Genomic DNA, 17,135 nt, shown 5'->3' on the forward strand with positions numbered 1-17,135 from the left:
TATCGCTTCAGCCCCTCTACATTAATTTTTAAATATTAAAATTTTTTTTTAGGGGCTGGAAAGATAGTACAGCAGGTAGGGCGTTTGCCTTGCATGCGACCGACCCGGGTTCAATTCCCAGCATCCCATATGGTCCCCTGAGCACCGCCAGGAGTAATTCCTGAGTGCAGAGCCAGGAGGAACCCCTGTGCAACGCCAGGTGTGATCCAAAAAGCAAAAAAAAAAAAAAAAATTTTTTTTAATTGAACATACGTGAGATAGACCTTTACAAACTTGTTCATAATTGGGTTTCAGTCACACAATGATCCAGTACCCCATCCCTCCACCACCACCAATGTCCCCTGTTTCCCTCCCACCACCCCCCAGCAACCCACCCCCCACCCCAGCTTCCCTCTATGGGAGGCAATTCTCTCTCTCCTTTTCCTTTTGTGCATTATGGTTTGCAATACAGGTACTAAGAGGTCATTGTGTTTGTTCAGGGCATTTGGGATTTTTATTGTTGTTCAGGGCATTCGATATTCATTTAGGGCTGGAGTAGCTTTTTAATTGGGTGGCAGTTTTCGGGTGTGGATGTGACTGCCGAGGCTTCTGGAAGTACAGGGAGGTGGGTGTGGGTGTGGGTGTGTGGTGTGTGGTAGATTGTCCTGACCCTGAGAGAATCTGGAGATTTCAGTCACAAAATCTGCATACCTGAATTTTCAGCAGATCATATCTCAGTGAGATCCATCCTGAGATGGTGGAGTCAGACCAGGGTTATGGCGTCGAATTTGGATTGTGGAAGCAAGGGGCTGCTGGGGGCTCTGTTTGGGCGGGCACCAGCCTGACCTGCTCCCCCTTCGATTTACTCTGGTAGTATCTTAGTTCTTTTAAGTCACTAGTAATCCCTGCGTGGATCACTGTGATTCATTCATTCACTTAGTACCATATTGAGTTCTTCTCTAAGAAGCCGTCTGGATATCAGAATCTGGTGTGATGGCTTAATATGATTGAAAAATTTAAAATAGTATTATTGAAGTAGTAACCAAGAGTAATAGGGTTATGTTGTTTTTTTGGTTTTTGTTTTGGGGCCACACTCAGTGATGCTCCCAGGGGGCCATGTGTGATGCTGGAGATTGAACCCGGGTCGGCTGCATGCGGTAACTTACCCAAGTCACTGCAGTGCTTCTGCAGGGTTTGCTTCTCTGCCTCTGGAGGACTTTGTTTCTTCCAGTTAGGAAAGCCAAAAGTATAGAGAGTCTGGAGTTAACATGAGTGTCATTTCTGTCCCATTCGCTAAACTGAAAATGCTTCTAAAGAAAGAAGCCAGTGCTTCTCTGGTCGTTCTGTCTGCTATTGAAATGTCCACAGTGCATCGGCATCACTGCTTCTGAGATTGATATCAGCTCTTTCTCTTGGATCAGATGCTCTGCCTTACTCCATTCGGGTCCTACTGGAGGCTGCTGTGCGCAATTGTGACGGCTTTTTAATGAAGAAGGAAGATGTCATGAACATCCTGGACTGGAGAACCAAACAAAGCAATGTTGAAGTGCCCTTTTTCCCTGCCCGTGTTCTTCTTCAAGACTTCACGTGAGTGAGAGTTTATTCTGCATAAAGACATTTATTTAATTCCCCTTTTAAAATCAGACTTCCGGGGCTGGAGCAATAGCACAGCGGGTAGGGCGTTTGCCTTGCACGCGGCCGACCCGGGTTCGATTCCCAGCATCCCATATGGTCCCCTGAGCACCACCAGGGGTAACTCCTGAGTGCAGAGCCAGGAGTAACCCCTGTGCATTGCCGGGTGTGACCCAAAAACCAAAAAAAAAAAAAAAATCAGACTTCCTGGTGTACGTATGGTGGTGGCGGTGGTTCTAATTTTGAAGATTATAGCTTTTTTATTTTTATAGTTTTGGGGCCACACCCAGCGATGCTCAGGACTTACTCCTAGCTCTGCACTCAGGAATTAGTCGTGGTGGTGCCTGGGGTACTAATGTGGGATGCTAGGGATCGAACCCAGGTCAGCTGTGCCCAAGGCAAGCACCCTCCCCGCTATTCTGCTGCCCTGACTTCAGATTATAGTTTTTAAAATTGCCCCTCTAAACCAAAGCAGTTCATTAAAAATGGAAACGTGTTTTCTTCTACCATTTTTAAGAAAATCATTTCTGTTTTATGCCTACTTGTCATCACAAAAAGTAAAAGGATTCTGAAACTTACCATGTACAAAGTTGGATACTTGATTGCCCTGCTCATCCTCCTTGTTCCTTTGGAAGGCATCCCCATCACAGTTTTCTCTTGTTGGTCTAGGCAAGGATCTGCCTGTCAACTTTAATGACTCTCCTTCCTCATACATAGTCCTCATCCCTCGTCAACTCTATCTTTGAGGTTCATCTGGAGCCCAAGTATGATCTATACCAGTATTGTCTGGTATTTGGGTACTTGCTATCTGGTCCAAATGCGAGTTATAAGATTATTTCTTTCTCATTTACCTGAGCTACAATTGTAAGAGTTTTTTTAAAAATTCTTATTTTTGGCGGCAGTGGAGACAGCTGGCCCTTCCCATCTTCCCACCTGCTTGGGGTCCTGGCTGTCACTCGAACGATCTGCCTCTGGGCGCCATCTCAGCGCATCAATGGTCTAGATCCAGAGACTCCCAAATAAATCTCAAAATGGATTAAGATGGTACAGAGATGTCTGTGGACCCAGCCATTTACAATTTCAGAATTCAGAAGTGGCCTCTCATGATATTCATAATAAGCAATAGTAAATAAATTATCTGGCATCTGTCTCTGGCAGGCAAGCTTGAATGGTGGTGGGAAAATTCTAAATAATGATGGTGGGAAGGTGTAATGGTGCTGGGATTGGTGTTGAAATACTGAATGTGATCAATTAATGTGAACAACCTTATGAAAACTAAAATTTTTAAAAATTCTTGTTTTGGGGGGCTGGAGCAATAGCACAGCAGGTAGGGCATTTGCCTTGCACGCGGCGGACCCGGGTTCGATTCCCAGCATCCCATATGTCCCCTGAGCACCTCTAGGGGTGATTTCTGAGTGCAGAGCCAGGAGTAACCCCTGTGCATCACCAGGTGTGACCCAAAAAGAAAAAAATTCTTGTTTTGGGGCCATACCTGGCTGTGCACTGAAGGAATCACTCCTGGTGGTACTCAGGGGACCGTCTGGGGTACTGGAGATTAACCTGGGTCTGCTGCATGCAGAGCCACTGCCCTCCCTGCTGTGCTGTATCTCCGGTCCCAAGATTCGGAACCTCTGCTTCCAGCTTTTAAGATCTGTGGTCTTGTCTTGACACAGAAGGTGGAGTAATTTGGTTATAAAAGGCTGATACAGAGCACATCATTCCCCATATGCCAGTTGGCTTCTACTATATTTGGGATAAAATCCAAAGTTGTTGCACATCAAATTGGGCGTCCAGGAATTATTTATTGAAAAACTCAACTTTCCGTTGAATTGGAAGGTGTAGGCTTTTAACTGGGCACATGAGGGCATCACTCTCACCTCCATCTCCCAGATGTGGTTTGTCCATCATGCTGCTCTCTTGTGTGTGCGTGTTTGTTGTGCATTTAGCACCTGCCATGCTGCTGTCTTCCTCGTGCTCAGTGGGAGCACGAGCCATGTCCTCCCTGACCAGATTCTGTTGGTGTACAGTGTATTGAAGGCTATGGGTGGTACTCAGTGACCGGGAAGCTTTGGAGTAGTTGGAACTTGGGAACGGGAGGGGGGAGCCCTGACATGGAATGCAGAAGAAGGGGCCTCAGACGGGGGAGTACCATGAAGCTCTCCATACCTTTGCAAATCATCTCTTGTTATTCTGGCACATTGGCCCCGGACTTCTTGGGTTTCAGATAACAGTTAAGTTACTTCCAATTAAATCTAACTTCAGATTTTGTGTGTCGAGAGCATGTAAAAGGGATTCTATTTTAGAGATAAAGAATGAATGCCTATGAAGCATTTGCGTATCTGTAACAGGAAACTGACTGTCTGCTCACTCGTTCTTTTTCAGTGGAATCCCAGCAATGGTAGATTTTGCTGCTATGAGGGAGGCGGTGAAAACTCTTGGAGGTGACCCTAAGAGAGTCCACCCTGCCTGTCCTACAGATCTGACGGTTGATCACTCCTTGCAGATTGACATCAGTAAATGGTACGTAACAGACTCATCCAGCCAGCCTTGCAAATTCCCTGACTGCTGCTGGGTGCATGTGGTCTGGGAAATTGAGTAGAGATCATTTTACTAGAGCAGACATGCTCCACTTGGTGCTGAGACTGCTGGAAACATGCTATGCTCTGATGAAATTCTTGTCCCTCCCTCTTTTTCTTTTCTTTTTTCTTGTTTCCATGGCCATCCCTAGCAGTGCTTTTGGGTTGGGGAGTGGGGAGTGCATAGAATCCAGGGCCAGGGCTTGCGCTGGACCTCCTGGCCCCATCAGTGGCCTCTAATTCAGTGTGACTTTAAGCTGCTCTGCTGTTTGGTTTTGTTTTGGGGCCAGACCCAACAGTGCTCAGGGCTCACTCCTGGCTCTGTGCTTAGGGCTCTTCCTGGTGAGCTTGCCAGGACTATACGGGTTCCGGGGATTGAGCCCAGTGGGCCATGTGTAAGGCAAGAGCCCTACCCCTTATGCTGTGACTCTTGCCCCTAAGCTTATTTTCACGTTTGTATATTGTTGCTATCATTTTTTGTGAGAATGTATAAGCCTAGTATGTAGTGAACTTTGATTTCAGTCTTTTTTCGCTTAAATTAAGAAAAAAAAAATGAAACTACCTGCCAGGGCGGAGTGAGAGGTCAAAGGGCTGAGCATTCACTTTGCATGCAGAGGGCCTGGGTTGGTTCCTGATACCTAATGTTCCCTGAGCACTGTTGGAAGTGACTGCTGAGTGTCACCAGGTGTGATCTGAGAACTAAATGATATCAAGATGATTAACCTCTTGAGAGACTCTGGCGATATGATCTCTGCAGGCCTCTTAATCACCAGTGCTTGCAAGCGCTAGGCTCACGAAGCTCTGTTGCCCTCTCACTTTGATCAGCTGTTTGTTGTGGGGTCTGTACCCCACAGTGCTCAGGGCTCTGACCACGTGAAGGCAGGCACCTTCCCTGATGTACTGTCTCTCCAGCCCAGAAACTTTTTTTTTTTTTTTTTGTATTTGAGCCACACACAGCTCAGGACTTACTCCTGGCTCATGGATCACTCCTGGCGGGTTTGGGGGACCCTGTGAGATATTGGAGGTCGAACCTGGGTCTACCATGTGCAAGGCAAACACCCTACCCATTGTCCTATTATTCCGGCCTCCCCATAAACTTTTCTGTAAGAATTTTTTTTTTTGCTTTCTGGGTCACACCAAGGAGTACTCAGGAGTTACTCTTGGCTCTGCACTCAGGAATCACTCCTGGTGGTGCTCTGGGCACCATATGGGATGCCAGGATTGAACCTGAGTCTGCTGCTTGCAAGGCCTTACCTGTAAGGATTTTTTTGACAAAGGGAAACTGGCGACTGCATGTGTACACTATTCTCTCATGTTCCCAGAGTAGTATATTTTGCAACTCTGATTTGGTACAACCTAGGACTTTGCCTTCTAGATTAAAATGATGGCTGAGTTCCTCTTAATGTCAGACTTAAAAATTCAGTTTCACTACTTGCTAAACATTTTTTTAAATTGTTACTCAAGTAAGTATATGAACGTGATTTTATTGGTCACTTAGAATTATATTGTGTCCATAAGTTAAAAATGACCTATTTTGGTAACCTGACAAAGCTGTTTTAAAATCTGAGCTGTATGTAATATATTTGAATAATTTCTAGGTATTTCAGATAGCATGACTAGTCTGTGTCTTATGGAAAGCCAAATTTCTGTCCCTTTTACATTTTTTTCTTTTCATTGCTTTTGTGTTTGTGTTGGCAGTGCAATACAGAATGCTCCCAATCCTGGAGGTGGGGAGCTGCAGAGGGCAGGGAAGTTCCCGCCCCTCCCAGCACACCCCAAGAAGCTTCCCTGCAGAGGCCAGACCACCTGCCGGGGGCCCTGTGACTCTGGAGCAGTAGGCCGAGACTCTGGAAGATTCTCTTCACAAATTGAGAACACGCCCATCCTCTGTCCATTCCACTTGCAACCAGTGCCTGAGTATGAGATTTCAAAAACATTTTAGTATGGCTCTTAACTCCCTTCCCTCTTAGTTCCTCAAATGGTATGACTTCATACTTAATGTGTTGGATTCAAATTGACATTTATTTTCTATTGTACCAAAAGAGGTGGAGGTAATTAAAATGGTACTCTTTAATGCCATTATTCATTTTAGTTCCTTAGAAGAAAATATTTCTTAGGATCATCCCATAAATATGTTGGTTTTGCTTGTTTTTGGGCCACGCTCAGTGGTGCTCAGGGGTTCCTCTTGATTTGTGCTCAGGAATCCTTTCTGGTGGTGCTTGGGGCCCTGTGGGATGCTGGGGATCCCACCTGGGTCAGCCACATACAAGGCCTGTGCCCTCCACGCTGTGCTGTTTCTTTAGCCCCAGGATCTTGGTTCTTGAGATTGAAATTTTTTTTTTTTTTAATAAAAATTTTATTTTATTAAATCACCATGTGGAAGATTACAATGCTTTCAGGCTTAGGTCTCAGTTATACAATGCTGAAACAACCATCCCTTCACCAGCACCCATATACCACCACCAAAAAAAAAAAAAAACACAGTACACCTCCCATCCCGCCCCCCCACCCCCCGCCTTGTAACTGATAAGTTTCATTTTACTTTCTGTTTACTTTGGTTAAATTCAGTATTTCAACACAAACCTCACTATTGTTGTTAGGAGTACCCCACTAGATTCAGACCTACTGTGAAGACAAATGAGGTTGCGCGGCCGCACTAGCGGCCTCACAGTTTTGAATTTCCGTACTTTAACAACTAAGTCCAGGGAGATTTCTTCCAGATATTGGATCATTGCAGGCTTGAAAATCCAATCTGTGGTCTTCATAATATGGCGGCCACCGCGCCCTTCATCCCCGGAGAGAAAGAGGCGAGAGAGAGAAATACCTTTCCCCTCCTGTACGGGCACGGGACCGAGGCTTAGTTCTCAGGCTGGAGACATTCTGCAAGGAGTTGCCCATGCCGAAAGAGGTTTTGCTGGGTCTGGATTCACGCTCGTGCATCTGCGGAGAGGCCGCACAGGCGTGCGGCCCCCGGGATCACATCTCAGCGGTGGGAGGGGCCAGTGCCTCCCACCTTCCCAAGAGCACCCTCGTGTCCTTTTGCTGCAGTTTTTGTCGTAAATCCCATCTGTGGTCGTCTTAATATGGCGGCCACCGCGCCCTTCATCCCCGGAGAGAAAGAGGCGAGAGAGAGAGAAATACCTTTCCCCTCCTGGGCAGGCACGGGGCCAAGGCTTAGTTCTCAGGCTGGAGACATTCTGCGAGGAGTTGCCCATGCCGAAAGAGGTTTTGCTGGGTCTGGATTCATGCTCGTGCAGCTGCGGAGAGGCCGCACACACACGCATGTGTTCCCTGGGATCACATCTCGGTGGTGGTCTTGAGATTGAAATTTTTGTGCACAACTAAGTTCCCTAAAAAGTTCTACCGAAAAGAAAATCAGTTTTCTTCATTGATAGAGAATGAAGTGCTAAGTTCATGAATTTGTCTCATAAGACCATTTGTAAGGGAAACGCGAGTCACTCTTAGTGGTGCTTAGGAGATCTTATGGGGTGCAGGGATTGTAGCCACTCATAAATCTTACCCACTGCATTATGTAAATCTTACCCGCTGCATTATCTCTGCCTTGGGGGGAATAGTGTTGTATGTATGACTTCTTCCCTCCGATTTTACTCTAAAAAGCCAGGAAGATGGCTATATTTAGACCAGGGCTGTTTATCTTAGTAACTCTCGTGTGTTCTTTAAGGATCAGTAAAGCATTAATTATATAGTCTGCAAAAATATGGAGGGAAGGGCATGCATCTGGCACTGTAGATTACTGTCTAATTGGAGGTTAAGCTGTGCATTGGTGTGTATGGCCTAAGCTATGGGAAGGTGCAATAATTGGAGAGTGATGTCACAAAGACATTCCCTGAGGCCCTGGGTAGAAATCTCATTAGGAGGTGCAGTGCCTAGTCTCAAGTGGTCATCCAGCCATGAATTATTCAAGTAATCTTTGTATTAAAAAGTTAACAGTTAGACAGTGGCAATTATCTGGTCCCTTGAGGACACATGTAATTGTGTTATTGATGTTCTTGGCACCACTTAATCACCACTGGCAGGTGAAAGGAACAATTGAAAGCTGTTTAAAATACTTCAGAAACATCATTAGGTAAAAATGGTTTCCTAAAAATGAAATTGTTTTCTGCTTGGAGGTGAACAGTTTTTTCCTTTTTTTTTTCTTTCTGGTTTTGAGGCCAAACTGGGTGATGCTCAGGAGTTACTCCTGATTCTGCACTCAGGAATCACTCCTGGTGACCCTTAGAAGACCTTATGGGGTGCAGGGATTGCAGCCATGTGTAATGCAGATGTCTTACCACTGCATTATCTCTCTGCCTGCCCCCCACCCCCACCCCCACCACCAGGTGGATAGTTTTTATCTCTTATTTTAAATGAGGCACATACCTGCTTCTTAAGCCATCCTATTATAAACATGTCCCATAGAATCTTATTTTCCTTTTTCCCCCCCTTAATATATGTTACTATACTACAAACCTGTAAGTTATTCATGTGTCTGTAATCATGAGATTTAATTTATACATAAAAATCTCTGCATTCAAGTGGGGTAAAGGGCATGTCCTTTTAAAACTCAAGCAGACTGGATGTTTGTCTTGTATCCTGTCAGAGGAAACAACTTGGGAAAAAAACAAACTGGGGAATAAGTTTGTTGTGGAGTAAATTAATTTCCTCCTTGTAAGTCCAGCCAAACCTGCCTTGTTTGTAAAAAGGTCTTAGCGCAGTCTCACAGTAAGAAATGTTAGGTTGGGTTCTGTTACATGTTTTTGAAGGAAAACTTCCTTCTCTAAAGAAAGATTATTCTGGGAAGTCTAGTAAATTGTCATTTCAAGGATTCAAAAGATGTAGTTGTGTGCATAAGAATTAGAAATTAGATGAGGGGCTGGAGTGATAGCACAGCGGGTAGGGCGTTTGCCTTGCACGCGGCCGACCCGGGTTCGAATCCCAGCATCCCATATGGTCCCCTGAGCACCGCCAGGGGTAATTCCTGAGTGCATGAGCCAGGAATGACCCCTGTGCATTGCCGGGTGTGACCCAAAAAGCAAAAAAAAAAAAAAAAAGAAATTAGATGAGGCTGGAGCGATAGCACAGCGGTTAGGGCGTTTGCCTTGCATGCGGCCGACCCAGGTTCGATTCCCAGCGTCCCATATGGTCCCCTGAGCACAGAGCCAGGAGTGACCCAAAAAGCAAAAAAAAAAAAAGAGGAATTAGAAATAAGGTAGTTCTTTTTTCTAGTATATACATTTAATACCAGCTCTTCTTCCTTTTAGACCTGAAACAGTGTTAAAAAACCAAGAAGCAGAATTTGGCAGAAATCGAGAAAGACTTCAGTTTTTTAAGGTATAAGTGATTTGGAGGAACTTAAAAACTTTGAATTTGTTCACTTTTTTATCTTCTGACTCCTGGATTTTAAACACTTTGTCAGTGGAAACTTTGTTCTTCCTGAAGGTCATCTCAGCCCCTGTGTGTAACTGTGAAAGAAGGTTGAAGAGATGCTAGGGACTGGGCAGGGAGTGCAAAAGGCCACTAGTTGGCCCCCTGGCACTGCACCCTACATCCAGCACTGCCAGCTCTAGGGCTGATGGTACCCTGAGCATGGGACTTCTGTCCTATCATGACTGTTGATCCTAGCAGGATATTGGGGGGCATGGGGGGTGCTTAGGCCCCCCAGTCCTGGGGATTCCCCCAAATAAATGCATACATAATGCATGCTCTGCTGAGCGTGAGCTTGGAGGGCCTTGAATAGGGCCTCCTTGCGCTCCCTGTTTCTTAGGCTCTTTGAAACATAACTGAATGTTCCCGTTTATTTGGATTAGCAAAATGAGTATGTTTAGCTTTAGCACGTGCAGATTGGTTTTTGTCTATCATAAGCTTTATCCATGTTGAACATTAGTAAAAAATATTTAGTGTCAGTATTTGTGTTTCGAGGTATATCCAGATTTTTATGCTAATAAGTGTTCTTCAAATTTAAACAAAATACAGTGGAGCTCACGCGTTTTTAAGAATGTGGCTGTGATCCCTCCTGGAACTGGAATGGCTCATCAAGTCAACTTAGAGTATTTGTCTCGAGTTGTTTGTGACGAGAACAACTTCCTCTACCCAGACAGTGCTGTTGGCACAGACTCCCATATAACCATGGTGAACGGTTTGGGAATTCTGGGCTGGGGTAAGTCAAAGACTGCATGTGTCTCATTTCATTTTGGGATCAGACTTCAGGAGCATTGTAAAGGAACACATAAATAGGCGTGACTTCAGTCACTTTGAACATGCATATTCATCTATTATAGCATTCTCAGAAATGGGAAACAGTGTGTTTGTGGACATTGTGGTATGAAAAGAAAAGAAATGAAAATGACATATATGAAAAGAAATCTCAGTGCTCAGCACAGTGTACACAGGAGTGCTGATGTCTGAAAGGGACGGGACTCCCCGAGGAAGGCCCTGCAGCGCTCAACCTGGCCACCAGATGCCCGTATCCTTTTGCTGACACAGGCCTTTCCTGCTAGCTGCCACACACCTTTCACTCCCCTTCGGACTGCTCAGACTTCGTGAATTTGCATGGCTCTTCCTGGTTAACATCTTGACTCCTTCTGAACGGATATCATCCTTGATGAGATTTTTCTTATTTTTTTATTAGACAGGAGTTGAGGTTGAGAGGAACTGGATTCTGTTCATTATTGTATCGTGAATATAATACAATCTCTAACACAGTAAAGTATGTTTACTGAATTTAATATAAAGCCAAAGATTATTTCTTTAAAAAGTTTTGTGGGGATGAAACCCAGGTTGGCCACACGTAAGGCAAACGTCCTACTCAATCTGGCCCTGTGTGCAGTAAACTTTCAGACGGAGTCTGGAGAGTACCATCGGATGTGGCCCCCAAACCAGAAAAAAACAAAAAAGAAACAAAACAAATTCTGTGTAATAACCAACCTTTAGGAGTAGTCTTGGGTTCCATGCTCCTGATGACCATGTTGCTACATGAAGGTGTGCTATGGCAATGCTTTTGAGGCAGTTTGATGTGATGTAGGATGACTTCTCTTCCCTCTTCCTTGGTTCTACACTGACATGCTGTCTTCCTCCAGGGGTTGGAGGCATTGAGACGGAAGCAGTGATGCTCGGCCTGCCCGTTTCTTTGACCTTACCGGAGGTGGTTGGCTGTGAGTTAACTGGCTCTTCAAACCTTTTTGTTACATCCATAGATGTTGTTCTTGGCATTACAAAGGTAAGTGGAAGCTATATTGGTCATGTCACTTACTATCTGTGTATTCCCCTGCAGTCTGTTGTAGCTGTTGTCAGCATTGCAATGTTTGGAGGTTGCACTCTTGTCTTCTGTGCTGGCCAAGATGTGCACATGTGTCCTGCTGCCTGGGCCACAAGCAGAGCTAGAGGTGGTACTCACCACTGGGGCTCTGGTGGAGCTGAGCTATCAGCTTTAGGCAAGGCTGGTCCTTAGTGTACATTGTTTTTTTAAAATTTTATTTTATTTTTTAAAATTTCTTTTTGGGGCCATATTCAGCAGTGCTCGGGGATCACTCCTGTCTCATTGGGACCATTTAGGGTCCTCCGTGTTCTGCCCCTGGTACCCTCTCTCCAGCCCCTGGACACGGCCAACCTGGGCCCCACGCCTGCATCCCGTCTGGTCCTCCCCAGTGCCCCACCAGGAGTGTATGAGCCCAGGAATGTATGTGGCAGAAATCTAAGGCCAGCTTCTGTAGCGAATTGTTTGCCATCCGAAGTTTTCACTCTGTCTCCTGGTTGGTGTCTTTCTCTTTGCCTAGTCCCACTCTGGAGGAGCCCATTTTTTCTCTTGAACACACACTTCCCCCTCTTTCTCCTGTCACGTCTCTGTTGTTTCTGTTTTGGGTCACATCTAGTGATGCTCGGGTTACTCCTGGCTCTGTGCTCAGGAATTGCTCCTGGTGGTGCTTGGGGGACCCTGTGGGATGCCAGGGATTGAACCCAGGTGCCAGGCCAGACCCTTCCACTGTACTGTGGCTCCAGCCCCGGGAAGATAATTCTTATTCAACAAAGCTTGCTTAGGGGCCGGAGCGATAGCACAGCGGGTAGGGCGTTTGCCTTGCATGCGGCCGACCCGGGTTCGATCCCCGGCATCCCATATGGTCCCCCAAGCACCGCCAGGAGTAATTCCTGAGTGCAAAGCCAGGAGTAACCCCTGAGCATCGCTGGGTGTGACCCAAAAAGCAAAAAAAAAAAAAAAAAAAAAACAAAGCTTGCTTAGAAAAATGTGACAGGTGGTGCTGGAGTGTTTGTGCTGTGCTTGCCTTGCATGCAGCTGATCCGGGTTTGATTTCAAGCACTGCCAGGAGTAACCCCTGAGCATCACTAGGTTTACCCCTAAAGCAAAAACAGCTATCTCCCTTCACTAAAAACAAACAAAAACACCAGAAAATAAACAATCAGTCTGCAGATGATAATTTCAGAAATATGGATAGTGGTAAGTAATAGTGTTTTTCATGCTGTTTTGAGCATTTTTATTAGTCAATAGAAACATTGTGTCTGAGTTTGAATTTATAAATAGTGGCTGCATATGTTTGATTTGTGTTTATATTCGCTTCTATAGAATATGATTATTCATGATTTCTAATGACAGAAATTTTCAATTTTCCGCAACTTTTTTTTGTTGGTGAATCACCCTGAGGTACAGTTACAGACTTACAGACTTTTGTGCTTGTGTTTCAGTCATACAGTGGCCGAGTACCTTAACTTTCTTTGATGGCTAATTCCCAGTTTGATAAGTTAATGAAGGTGAAAAGTGTTTCACATGTGACTCCAATTTGGAGCTTCATTTTTAATTTGATGATTGATCTGAAGGCTTTTAGGATACTCCTCAGGGAAAGAAAATGGTATTTCCCCCCTGGTAATATTGATCTTTTTCCCTAAATAGAAGGAAAAAACCGGCATCTTAAATGATCAGTTAGGAGCATTATACCAAAAATCGAGAACTTTAATTAAGAACTGCAGTATTATTCCTAGAAGAAAAGGACTGCCTGTAATGTTATTAGAGAAATCAGTTCTTTCCTTTGGACATTCTGAAAATCAATGCTGCCTTTTAGACTCCTATAGCTTTTTTCCTCTTACCAATTTTGCTTTTGTTTGGTGATAGGTGCTCAGGGACTACTCTGGGTTCTGTGCTAAAGAGTGAACTATGGGGGAACCATATTCAGTGCCAAGGATTGAACTTGGGGGAGGGTTGATCAAGTGCAAGGAAATACTCTCTGCATCATCTTTTTTGGCCTTCCTCTGTTTGTGACATGTTTTGCTTCTAGTTATTCTTTGAGGTTCTGCTTTATTTATGATCTTTATAGGATTAATCATGCATTGTTTTCAAAGTGTTATTGGAATGAGCGTCGCTTGGCTTGGTGTATCTAATCAGTATTTCTTTCATTTTCAAATCAGTTTTTCATTTAAAAAAAAAAGCCCTTTTTATTTGTTTTCCTCTGGAAAGGTCAGTAGGCAGAAGAGATTTTGGGAGCCTCTGCTCCATTGCTAGGCTTTTTGCTAGATGGGGGCTGTTGCAGTCTAGTCTCCCCTCTGCAGCTTCCCCTGCCCCTGGCAGACAATTGTGCAAAGGTGAGTAGTGGTTTTGGTTACATGCTAGTAACTAAGAAAAATGATTTTAGAAGAAGTTAAATGTAAAGTTCAAGTGTGAAACCCTATCAAAAGTGGAATTCTTACAGCATATGTATATATATAAAATACATGTGATGAATTGTATTTTGTTTCTTATTTTTGTTTTAGGGCCACACGCAGAGGACTTAGGCCTCGGTCTATGCTCAGGGGTCCTCTGTGTTGAAGCAGGGTCAGTTCTCCCCCACCCTCCCTGCATTCTCCCATCTTTCCTGCCCATGTACTTATATTCAAATACAGAATGTCAATCTTTAAGAAAAAATTTTTATTTATTTGTTTATTTATTTTTTGCTTTTTGGGTCACACCTGGCGATGCACAGGGGTTACTCCTGGCTCTGCACTCAGGAATTACCCCTGGCCGTGCTCAGGGGACCATATGGGATGCTGGGATTTGAACCCGGGTCGGCCGAGTACAAGGCAAATGCCCTACCCGCTGTGCTATCTCTCCAGCCCCAGAAAAATTTTAAGCACTGTGTATTTCCTAAAATCTCACACACTGTCAGTTGTGGAGCCATCATTATTTCTGTACCACAGGGAAGTGCCCTGCCAGTGAAAGGAGCACTGCTAACTGTAGCTGCATTCTGAAGCTCTTCTGAGATACCTCTGACCTTTGAGAAATGACATCGGACTGCTCCCTATTAGCTGTGTGAAATGACCTACCAAAGTTGGGTGGTCATGGCTCTTAGAACAGTGAATGCCCTCTTTATTGCCACTAACACTTGTTAACCAGATTTTTCTGCTTTTCAGAGAATATATGCTAACCTCACCCTTGCTAATTTTGCATTTTATGTCTTTTATGTAGCACCTCAGGCAAGTAGGAGTGGCTGGAAAGTTTGTTGAATTTTTTGGAAGTGGAGTTTCACAATTATCTATGGTGGATCGAACTACAATAGCAAACATGTGTCCAGAATATGGTGCTCTCCTCAGCTTTTTCCCTGTTGACAATGTGACAGTAAAACATTTAGAGCATATAGGTAAGAAGACACATAAGATCATTATCTTAAGGTGTTGTATTTCTGACTTGTCTGTCCAAAATAATTTATAATCTGCCTTGTACCTCTTCACCTAATGATTCATTTTGAAACAGTGACATTCCAGTAAAGGCATCAACTGCTTTACAGAGTGTGCTCTCAAACCATATTCCCTTATTCCCCATTGATTGCAGTTTCAAAAAAATGTTTTGGGGGATGGGGACCAGCACACCTGGCAGTGCTCAGGGATAACTGAGCAGGTTCAGGGGACCTTTTGGGGTGCCATGGAAGCAGCCTAGGCCCACCTGCCATATGCAGTGCAGGCAGCCTGAGCGCTATGCTATGTGGCTTAGTCGCGTGGTCCTTGTTCACTTTTTTTAGATGCCCGTCAGGGGAAGGGAGCCTTGTGCTCTTGATGTTGTGCCTTCTCCACCCAAGGGAGAGCCTGGGAAATTGGACGCCTGGGCAGCTGCAGGTCCTGGAGCCACTACTTGCCCTCCAACTGGTGTTCATGCTTTAGAAGACCTCTGCTGTGTGTGAAGCAGCTTGTTTTTGGGCCACACCTGTTGATGTTCTGGTTACTCCTAGTACTCCTCATGAGACCATGTCGGGTTCTGGGGATTGAAGCTGGGCCAGCTGTGTTCAGGCCAAGAGCTCCATCCATCGGATGGCCTCTCTCTGGCCCCAAACACAGGAGTTTAAATCTAATCCATGTTTTTAAAGTAATGATTCCAGAATTCATGATCTCTGTTTATAGGTAAGTTGGGGGCTGTGTTATCCTCGAACTCTTAAATTTGGGTAAGATTATGAGTGTGAGTGAGCCAAATGGCCAGCGGATGCTTGCTTAGTCACGTGGGCCCTTGGAGGAGTGTTTCGCACTGAAGGCAGAGTTTCTGTAAATCTTATATTCAGTTTGGAGAATATGTAAGAAATAATCAATGATGCCTCTTAGCATACAAAGGGGTTGTTATTAAGTGCTAATTTAAAAATGCTTCTGTTCTCATTATGTGGTTATATGTAATGTGTGCTTCTTACTCATCATGTGAATTGCTCCCCCGTCAAAGATTTCTAAATTCCTTACAGAATATTTTTTTCTCATCTTTTTAGGCTTTGACAAAGCCAAACTCAAGTTAATGGAAACATACCTTAAAGCTGTGAAGTTGTTTCGAAGTGACCAGACTCCTTTAGGACAGCCCGAATATTCCCAGGTAGATCCATGGTAGTCTGAATTCTGGGGCTGGGGCATCCCCTCGCCAGTGGGCATGCACTTGGTGAATCTCTGTGGCACACTCTCCTCTCCACACACCCCCAGTATCACCTGGTGTGACCTTGGTTTTCGCTGATACCGAGAGCCCCTGCAGGGACGTGTCCTTATGCTCTGGTGTTGAACTGCTGTGCCCAATTGCAGGGGTTTTACTGGGCTCCCGAACACTGCCCGAGGTCCCCCCGTACCCTAAGAACTGGTCAGCTCTGGGACATAAACTTTTTGTGATCTTGAGTGGTAATTTGTTCCTCTGAGTTTTTTTGTTGTTGTTTTGGTTTTGGGGATACATCTGGTGGTACGCAAGGCCAAGCCAAGAGGCTCTGAACTCAGGAGTCACTCCTGGCAGTGCTCAGGGGACCCTGTGGGATTCAGGGAGGACACCTGGGTCAGCTGCTTTCAAGGCAAGTGTCCTTTTGTTCCCGACTGTGTTTCTCTGCTTCTGGAAGATGACCTGCCACATCCCTTGTGTATGCATGTGCATAGATGAGGCACAGTCTGTGCTCGGCGAGCACTATGCCTGGGTTCATGACCCTGCCGGGTGAAGCGGTTGCCTGTGACATCCAAATATTGCCTTGGAATCGGGGCCTCCTGGTGGCTTCTAGCAGGAAGTGGCCTGCTGGGTGCAAGTTTGTTAGCCCTCATGACCCAGGGTATTGTCCGGCTTTGAATTTTGTATTGGGGGACAATTGTTTCACAAGTTCAGTGGGATCATTTGAAAAACTTTCTTTGGGGCTTTATTTCCTTATTATACAACAAATTGACATTAAAACAAATGTGTGATGAGAGTCATTTGCTTCCAAAGGGAGCATTTGGTTCTAAGTCTGTATTTTCGGGCTATAATTCCATCTTCCTCCTTTCATTTCTAGGTGATCCAGATTAATCTGAATTCAATCATCCCTTCTGTCAGTGGTCCCAAAAGACCTCAGGATAGAGTTGCGGTGACAGATATGAAAAGTGATTTCCAGGCCTGCCTGAATGAGAAGGTGCAATACCTCACTATTTCTTGTTCGTGTGCTTTGTTCTAAGCAAGGAAAGGTCGGTCACAGTGAAGCACCCTATGGCTGGTTTATT

The 17,135-nt window shown here is 44.9% G+C and overlaps 1 protein-coding gene and 1 pseudogene across 1 annotated transcript in view; both read left to right on the forward strand.

The window, feature by feature from the left end:
* IREB2 (iron responsive element binding protein 2) overlaps nt 1–17,135 on the forward strand; it is a 36,349-nt gene that overhangs the window by 6,243 nt on the left and 12,971 nt on the right. The window contains exons 3-11 of the mRNA XM_055142297.1: nt 1,401–1,566; nt 3,994–4,131; nt 5,886–6,104; nt 9,449–9,518; nt 10,161–10,344; nt 11,264–11,403; nt 14,632–14,803; nt 15,908–16,008; nt 16,931–17,047. Of these exons, the coding sequence (XP_054998272.1) occupies nt 1,401–1,566; nt 3,994–4,131; nt 5,886–6,104; nt 9,449–9,518; nt 10,161–10,344; nt 11,264–11,403; nt 14,632–14,803; nt 15,908–16,008; nt 16,931–17,047 (1,307 nt within the window). The remainder of the gene's footprint in view (nt 1–1,400; nt 1,567–3,993; nt 4,132–5,885; nt 6,105–9,448; nt 9,519–10,160; nt 10,345–11,263; nt 11,404–14,631; nt 14,804–15,907; nt 16,009–16,930; nt 17,048–17,135) is intronic.
* LOC129406359 (small nucleolar RNA SNORA27) lies at nt 8,682–8,798 on the forward strand (annotated as a pseudogene).

Source organism: Sorex araneus, chromosome 6 (assembly GCF_027595985.1).
Source record: "Sorex araneus isolate mSorAra2 chromosome 6, mSorAra2.pri, whole genome shotgun sequence".
Classification (NCBI taxonomy): domain Eukaryota; kingdom Metazoa; phylum Chordata; class Mammalia; order Eulipotyphla; family Soricidae; genus Sorex; species Sorex araneus.